This window comes from Eucyclogobius newberryi, unplaced genomic scaffold, assembly GCF_026437365.1.
Source record: "Eucyclogobius newberryi isolate DKJ021-1_F unplaced genomic scaffold, fEucNew1.0.hap1 SCAF_2, whole genome shotgun sequence".
NCBI classification, from domain to species: Eukaryota; Metazoa; Chordata; class Actinopteri; order Gobiiformes; family Gobiidae; genus Eucyclogobius; species Eucyclogobius newberryi.
The window spans coordinates 17,308,255-17,317,094 of record NW_027315834.1 but is presented as its reverse complement, the minus strand read 5'-3'; the positions used below and the strand labels follow the sequence as shown (position 1 = coordinate 17,317,094).

General features: G+C 41.8%; 1 protein-coding gene across 1 annotated transcript; it reads left to right on the top strand.

The window, feature by feature from the left end:
* Window positions 1-282: 282 nt before the first annotated feature.
* LOC140367085 (uncharacterized) lies at window positions 283-4,625 on the top strand. Its single transcript, XM_072453416.1, has 9 exons — window positions 283-392; window positions 1,374-1,430; window positions 1,733-1,852; window positions 2,844-2,918; window positions 3,004-3,096; window positions 3,173-3,376; window positions 3,514-3,609; window positions 3,720-3,803; window positions 4,245-4,625. The coding sequence occupies exons 1-9, from the start codon at window positions 333-335 to the stop codon at window positions 4,332-4,334; spliced, it is 879 nt and encodes a 292-aa protein (XP_072309517.1). The 5' UTR covers window positions 283-332; the 3' UTR covers window positions 4,335-4,625.
* The last annotated feature ends 4,215 nt before the right edge of the window (window positions 4,626-8,840 follow it).

Here is an 8,840-nt window from a genome sequence, read left to right as displayed (position 1 = left end):
TGTGTTCTGACTGGTGTTATGAAGCCAAACTTTTAAACTGTAATTAATTAAACTAGCAATGACAACAAAAGTCAATATGTCAAAATGAAGATAAATTCTTTCTCACAATTGCACTGATGTTATTCAGCTCTTGTAGCTGTCTTGACTGAAGCAGTGCATGTTATCTGCATGTCCTATTTTCATGGTCTGAACTGGGGGGGGGGCTAAAGGCCGGCCCAGGCCGCACCTCTCGTGTTCTTTATCAGAGTGAGCGCTCCATCCTCCCACACACAGTCAGAGAAGTGGAACCAGTGGAAGGTGGAATCTTCGACGCTCAGGACTAAAGTCTCAAAATGGGAAAGATCAACATATGCCTTAAAGTCTCTTTTATCTTCTTCAATGCTTTGTTTGTTGTAAGTAACCATTTTAACTACTTAAAAGAAAAAGAAAAAAAAATGTTGTAGCAAATTTTTTTTTTAGCTAAATGCATCAAAGCTGTGTTTGTGATTTCATTTATTATCATTTTTTGGGGGATACGTTTTACCCCGGTCTGTAATAACTATTAAAAGGCAAAACTATTGTAGCAATAGTGTCCCCTCCCCCCCGGGGAGAAATAAAAAATAAGATTTATTTGTTTTCCAAAAAAGATTCAAACACTTTTGTGTTAGATATTGGGGGAACTTTTGGGAGTGCAGTGCATGGATAGTTTTAATTAAAAACATCTGTGGCATTACATGTTGCATAACTCATTTCCAGTAAAGAGAAACAAATGGGTGGAGAGAGAGAGGCAGTGGCACAGATTTGTAGATGTAGAGCCCCGCTCCCATATTTGGCCCCCATTTTGGGGCCCCCTTTTCACTCACAAAGAGCGGAAACAGGAAAAGTAACATTTAAAATAAAAAAAAACAGACAGTCTATTATTTGGCAGAAGATCACATAATGCAAACATATATAAATAAAAGTACATGAATAAAACAATAGTAATAATTATATTAAAAAAATGAATACATAAACTTTAAATGCACAAAATAGAAAACATCGTTCTCATTTTTGTATTATATACAAAATAACCTTCATACCTCAAGTTTGTGAGCAACTTTCTGAAAGACAAAATAAAGTTAGTTGTGACAAAAACAGCCAAATAAAATAAAGTTCCTTAAATTTAGGTTTTTTTTTTGGGCAAGATATTAAACAACAAAGACTTGATTTTTCTTCTACAATTGTCACGGTAATTATTATTATTTTGTTTTTTACGATTATATTTCGACTTGAGTAATCACGATAACCCAATAATCTTGACGTGCCTACACGTGGCTGGAAGAGTTGTGAAGGTTTGAGAAAACTGGCGGCAGTTTGTTTTTTTGCCCACCGTTCTGCTGTCATTTTCTTCTTAGCTCATCGGATGTCTGCTGGTTTTCGGAGCAGTGAGGATCAGTGGTGTTACTGAACAGGTACGCACGCACGCACGCATGCATGCTTTCAAACTATAAAGGGATTTTCCAGGACAGGATGTTGTTGGCACACACTGAATGCTCTGCTGTAAACCACTGCACAATTAAATCAAGATGTGAGAAATAGAAGCCCCTGTCTGAATCCAGCTTTATGTCTTGAAATGTTTACTGTTTTCTAATAGTTAAAATGGACCACAACAACTGGTAATCATTACAAAAAAATCTAAATCAAGATTCCTATTTGTTGACATTGAGAAGAAAGTTTATGTAAATCAATTAAAGTTTGATTGTTTTCTGTTCAGTTTTCCTCAGTTGGGACTCCAAGAATCGAGTGGTTCTGGATCTTTGCCATTGGAGTCCTCGGTATCTCGTCCCTGGGCATCTACGCCGGATGCTCAGAGAAACCGCTAGTGCTTAAAGTTGTAAGTAAAGTTGGTGCTCCACTTTTCTGGTGAAGAGTTCGCCAATTGCCTGTATCCATTGAGATGTTGCTTTGCCTAGAATGTTCTGCAGTAAAATGTCTTTCAAAGTGTTTTTGAGCAAGAAAATCATCTGTAATCGAGTAAATGCAGTATTGATAAGTTTTATATGATTTTGAGACCTTTCAAAGCATCAAAGGTAGTGACCTTGAATAAAACTATATATATATATATATATATATATATATATATATATATATATATATATATATTCATATATATATATACATGTGACAAAAACAGACAAATAAAATATATATACATGGGGTGCACGGTGGCAAAGGCGGATAGCGCTCTTGCCGCCCAAGAAGGAGATCGTGGGTTCAATTCTCGGACCAGACCATCACATGATCTCTCTGGGTGGAGTCTGCATGTTCTCCCCGTGTTACCGTGGGTTCTCTCCGGGTTCTCCGGCTCCTCCCACCGTCCAAAGACATGCATGTGTTAGGCGACTCTAGGTAACTCTAAATTGGCCCTAGTGAATGAATGTGAGCGTGAACTGTCTGTAATGTCTATGTCTCTGTGTTGGCCCTGCGACAAGTTGGCCGCTGTCCAGGATGTACCCCGCCTAAGGCCCGAAGTCACTGGGATAGGCTCCAGTCACCCTATGAAGAGATTTCCAGTTTTTATTTGTATTTTTTGTTTGCTCAAAGTTCAAACTACAAATGTGGTAAAAATAGCCATTATGCAAAGTTTCAAACAGTAGAGTTCTGTTTAAAAGTATACTGTAGTAGAAAGTACAGATACTGCTTTCAGATCAAGTATCCTCTGTAAAACTTACTTGAGTACAGATACCTAAATATTTTACTTTTACATTCATATTTTGCTAATTACCACCACTGCTTTCAATATCCTTACTGTCATATTATAATTCATAATTCATCTTTGATAGCAACAGGTCTTGTATTTCTCAGAGCATTGCTTTGTCTTCTAGTTTGCAGGTTTCATGGTGGCTGGAATTATTGTCATGATCATCTTTGGCATCTATGTCGCTGTCACAAGAAACACGGTGAAATGTTTATTGACATTTTTATAGTCATTATGGACATTTTTATAGTATTGCCATAGTTCTCATCCATCTTTTGTGTCCAAAGATCAAAGACCTCTTCACAACTAGATCTGACACATCTAATACCTTGATGCAGAATGAAGGATTCAGAAACATGCTGAGAGATCTCCAGGGCACTGTAAGTGCCTAGTGCATTTTAGACGCTGCTGTTGTCTTCCTGTTTGGAGCTGCTGGATGTGTCTGTGTCGCTGCAGGTCAAGTGCTGTGGGCTGAGCGATGCTGATGACTGGGGCCCCATTATCCCAGAGACCTGTGCCTGTGATAGGTATTCATACGGAATATGTATTCCCAGATCGCAGGTTGGTTTTATGACAACTTTTAAAGACGGACATTGTTTAATCCTTTCACTGTGGCCCTCAGAGGCAACTGTTGTGGTGATTTTGGGCGTTACAAAAATAAATTGAATTGAATTGAATAAAATATTCACCAACAATATGTATGTTTTGTTCATGTAAGACATGCAAATGTTATTGATTAAAAAATTACAACAAACACCTAAACGCACTCCAAGACTCCTTAGAGAAGAATCCTCTAGATCAGGGGTAAAAGTAAACCCACAAAGCCAATACTTATATTGACACATTGCTTTTGTCTGCAGTCTACCACGGGCCCAGCCATGATCCATCTCGAAGTAAGTCAAGTTATTTATTTTATTCATTTAATGTTATTTATTCAATCATTGCATGGAATAATAGAATAATAGCTCACTTTAGTAACATGATGCATGATGTCCATCCTTAGACCTGTGGAGCATACATTTTCGACTTCGTTGACATTTTCATGAAGGTTGCGATGGGCTTCTGCTTTGGTTTTGCCGTCACAGCTGTAAGTCTTTATTAACAGAGTTAATATTTTATTGCAGATTGTATTTTTCCTTGCTTACCCCAATCACAGGCATAGATTTACATTTTAAAGCCTGTATGTTATGACGAAGAGAGATTTTGACATGTTTGTTTTTGCCCCATTATTTTGTTATTTTGTTTTAAATATACACATAAATATATATCTATTGGGGAGTCAATTTGCTGAAAACGTCTTTGGTATTTCTATCAAAAATCATAAATGTTCAGTTCTATTCAATTCTATTAAGGAATTAAGGACCTTTCCTTGTTCAAAATAGATATCTAGATTTGAATTGTGCTATTGCTATGACAATGAGACCGGTGGCATGCCAAATTCTTCAAATCAGGAATGAATTCTTATGCCTGAAGCCCAACCAGATAAACTACACATTATATCTTAAGCTTTCTGCCTGTGCCTCTGCAGTTGTTGGGGCTGTTGGTGACACTCCTGATGCTGCACCAGATCAAACAACACGACGGAGAAGGACCAGGCATGTCTATGAAGAATTACTGAAGCAGCGTTCCCATGTTTGCTTCATGAACCATTATTCTGAGCAAAATTACTAGTTACTCTCAGGAATATATGATGGCCGCCACTATTGCTTTATTGTGTTTTAATCACAAGTGGGGTCTATTTTTTCACTTTTTTTTCACTTTTTTATTGTTTAATAACCAAAGGTCTGTTTTTATATTACGATTGTGTGATCACAAGTATATTTGTTTTATATAAGAATGATGAACACCATGTTATCAATGTAAGAACAGCACTTGTTAGTTAAATAGAGGATTAAATTCACTTCTTGTATCTCGATGATTACTACAATTATCTGTACAGAAGAAATGAAGGCAAGAGTGCTACTTTCAAATTGTCCTTTTGTGCTCTTCAATGCAGGGACCAGTCTTAAATAGAAATTTGAAAACAGCAAAAAGACCCAGCAATGTGTGCATGCTTTGTACCCAATTATGCAAATCTGTACATGGGTTTCGGGACAAACTATTGAGGTGAGGTTGACACGCCAATGATGTGCTGTTGATACAAATGTCAATATCAGGCTAAGCCTTGACTATTCCTTATCACAAATACATTTTTGTGATTTGAATATCTATAAAGATTTTGACAGTGTTTCACACAGTAAAATGTTTAGAAAACTGACTGATCTAAATCCAATTTTAAAAGCAGACAGCTTTCATCCTTCATGGCTGCTGCAGAATATCCATTACAGTCCATTTCAAAGACTCCAATGGATCTGGAACACTGATTCCTGTTTTGAAAAGAAAATACTCTTGACACTTGTAGGTTCAAAAACAGAGGCAATAGCACTGTCTTCAACAACAGAGCAACAGGTCTTAACACAGAAGGACTCATTCAAAAACCAGATAAAAATGAGCGTTCCCTTTGTAGCTGAATATAGCACTGAAGCAAATCGAGTCAAACAAATAATGAAACCAGAGCACATTGAGAGAAAGCTTCTGAACTTGGCAACACAAACTGTGCTGCACTTCAACTCTCCATAGGTGGCAGCAAAACACCAACTACAGACAATCATATCTCACGCCTAAACAAGAGGAACGACAAACCCAAAGAAAGTAGTGGCTTTACACATGATATCTTATTGTGAATTAAATATAAATTCAATATGGAGAGTACGACGTCAGATGATATTATTATGAGCCAAAAAGTCACGGGAATATCATTTTCCAAACATTCAGCCAAGTCATTACGCCTCAATCCTGAAATCTTCCAAAAATGTTGCTAATGTTGACACAACCCAACACAAACTTTTGTTATTTATTCAAACATGTAATGTAACTCATTATGATAAAATAACACATTCACATTCACTCATATTTATCTCTATCTGTATAATTATAAGAATAAATCCACTTTGGTAAGTTTTACCTGAATATGTTACGAGTGCACTGTTTAGGAATTAATTCAGGAAGAGTCTATCATTCTGAGTTTTTCTCTGTATGTCAATCACATGTTACACTGTGTATGTGATTGTATGTGCCTCTGCCATAATGCTGAATACTGGATGTGGCTGTGTCAAATACGGAATATGCTTAATCTCTTACAATGATTTTGCTTTGAATGAAAGAACCCCTCTATTATTATCATACATTAATTCATTGCCCGAGAACAAGAGATTAGAGAGTGTTGTGCGTATTGTATTGTATTGTATTGACTGGCCGAGTCCACCCACTGCAAGTCAGCAGCTGAATGTGATCACTTCAGATATGACCACTGCAGATGTGACCGATGTGACCACTGCAGATGTGACCACTGCAGATGTGACCGATGTGACCACTGCAGATGTGACCGATGTGACCACTGCAGATGTGACCGATGTGACCACTGCAGATGTGACCACTGCAGATGTGACTGATGTGACCACTGCAGATGTGACCGATGTGACCACTGCAGATGTGACCACTGCAGATGTGACCGATGTGACCACTGCAGATGTGACCGATGTGACCACTGCAGATGTGACCGATGTGACCACTGCAGATGGGACCACTGCAGATGTGACCGATGTGACCACTGCAGATGTGACCGATGTGACCACTGCAGATGTGACTGATGTGACCACTGCAGATGTGACCGATGTGACCACTGCAGATGTGACCACTGCAGATGTGACCGATGTGACCACTTTAGATGTGACCACTGCAGATGTGACCGATGTGACCACTGCAGATGTGACCACTTCAGATGTGACCAATGTGACCACTGCAGATGTGACCACTGCAGATGTGACCACTTCAGATGTGACCAATGTGACCACGTCTGCAGTGGTCAGATGTGACCACTGCAGATGTGACCACTGCAGATGTGACCACTGCAGATGTGACCGATGTGACCACTGCAGATGTGACCGATGTGACCACTGCAGATGTCAGATGTGACCGATGTGACCACTGCAGATGTGACCACTGCAGATGTGACCACTGCAGATGTGACCACTTCAGATGTGATCAATGTGACCACTGCAGATGTGACCACTGCAGATGTGACCGATGTGACCACTGCAGATGTGACCGATGTGACTGACGTGACCACTGCAGATGTGACCGATGTGACCACTTCAGATGTGACCACTTCAGATGTGACTACTTCAGATGTGACCACTGCAGATGTGACCGATGTGACCACTGCAGATGTGACCACTGCAGATGTGACCGATGTGACTGACGTGACCACTGCAGATGTGACCACTGCAGATGTGACCGATGTGACCACTGCAGATGTGACCGATGTGACCACTGCAGATGTGACCACTGCAGATGTGACCGATGTGACCACTTCAGATGTGACCACTTCAGATGTGACTACTTCAGATGTGACCACTGCAGATGTGACCGATGTGACTGACGTGACCACTGCAGATGTGACCGATGTGACCACTGCAGATGTGACCGATGTGACCACTGCAGATGTGACCACTGCAGATGTGACCGATGTGACTGACGTGACCACTGCAGATGTGACCGATGTGACCATTTCAGATGTGACCACTTCAGATGTGACTACTTCAGATGTGACCACTGCAGATGTGACCACTGCAGATGTGACCGATGTGACCACTGCAGATGTGACCGATGTGACCGCTGCAGATTTGACCGATGTGACCACTGCAGATGTGACCGATGTGACCACTGCAGATGTGACCACTGCAGATGTGACCGATGTGACCACTGCAGATGTGACCGATGTGACTGACGTGACCACTGCAGATGTGACCGATGTGACCACTGCAGATGTGACCACTGCAGATGTGACCGATGTGACCACTGCAGATGTGACCGATGTGACCACTGCAGATGTGACCACTGCAGATGTGACCGATGTGACCACTGCAGATGTGACCGATGTGACCACTGCAGATGTGACCACTGCAGATGTGACCGATGTGACCACTGCAGATGTGACCGATGTGACCACTGCAGATGTGACCACTGCAGATGTGACCGATGTGACCACTGCAGATGTGACCGATGTGACCACTGCAGATGTGACCACTTCAGATGTGACTACTTCAGATGTGACCACTGCAGATGTGACCACTTCAGATGTGACTACTTCAGATGTGACCACTGCAGATGTGACCACTGCAGATGTGACCACTGCAGATGTGACCGATGTGACCACTGCAGATGTGACCAATGGGACCACTGCAGATGTGACCACTGCAGATGTGACCGATGTGACTGACGTGACCACTGCAGATGTGACCGATGTGACCACTGCAGATGTGACCACTGCAGATGTGACCGATGTGACCACTGCAGATGTGACCGATGTGACCACTGCATATGTGACCGATGTGACCACTGCAGATGTGACCACTGCAGATGTGACCGATGTGACCACTGCAGATGTGACCGATGTGACCACTGCAGATGTGACCACTGCAGATGTGACCGATGTGACCGCTGCAGATTTGACCGATGTGACCACTGCAGATGTGACCGATGTGACCACTGCAGATGTGACCACTGCAGATGTGACCGATGTGACCACTGCAGATGTGACCGATGTGACCACTGCAGATGTGACCACTGCAGATGTGACCGATGTGACTGACGTGACCACTGCAGATGTGACCGATGTGACCACTGCAGATGTGACCACTGCAGATGTGACCGATGTGACCACTGCAGATGTGACCGATGTGACCACTGCAGATGTGACCACTGCAGATGTGACCGATGTGACCACTGCAGATGTGACCGATGTGACCACTGCAGATGTGACCACTGCAGATGTGACCGATGTGACCACTGCAGATGTGACCGATGTGACCACTGCAGATGTGACCACTGCAGATGTGACCGATGTGACCACTGCAGATGTGACCGATGTGACCACTGCAGATGTGACCACTTCAGATGTGACCGATGTGACCACTGCAGATGTGACCGATGTGACCACTGCAGATGTGACCACTTCAGATGTGACTACTTCAGATGTGACCACTTCAGATGTGACTACTTCAGATGTGACCACTGCAGATGT

What these genes read in the sequence shown, in the direction of transcription:
- LOC140367085 (XM_072453416.1), top strand. Translation starts at nt 333, where the DNA reads ATGGGAAAGATCAACATATGCCTTAAAGTCTCTTTTATCTTCTTCAAT. An exon ending in TTTTGGGCGTTACAAAAATA is followed by an intron (nt 3,377 to 3,513) that starts AATTGAATTGAA and finishes AGAATCCTCTAG; the next exon opens with ATCAGGGGTAAAAGTAAACC. An exon ending in TTGGTTTTGCCGTCACAGCT is followed by an intron (nt 3,804 to 4,244) that starts GTAAGTCTTTAT and finishes GTGCCTCTGCAG; the next exon opens with TTGTTGGGGCTGTTGGTGAC.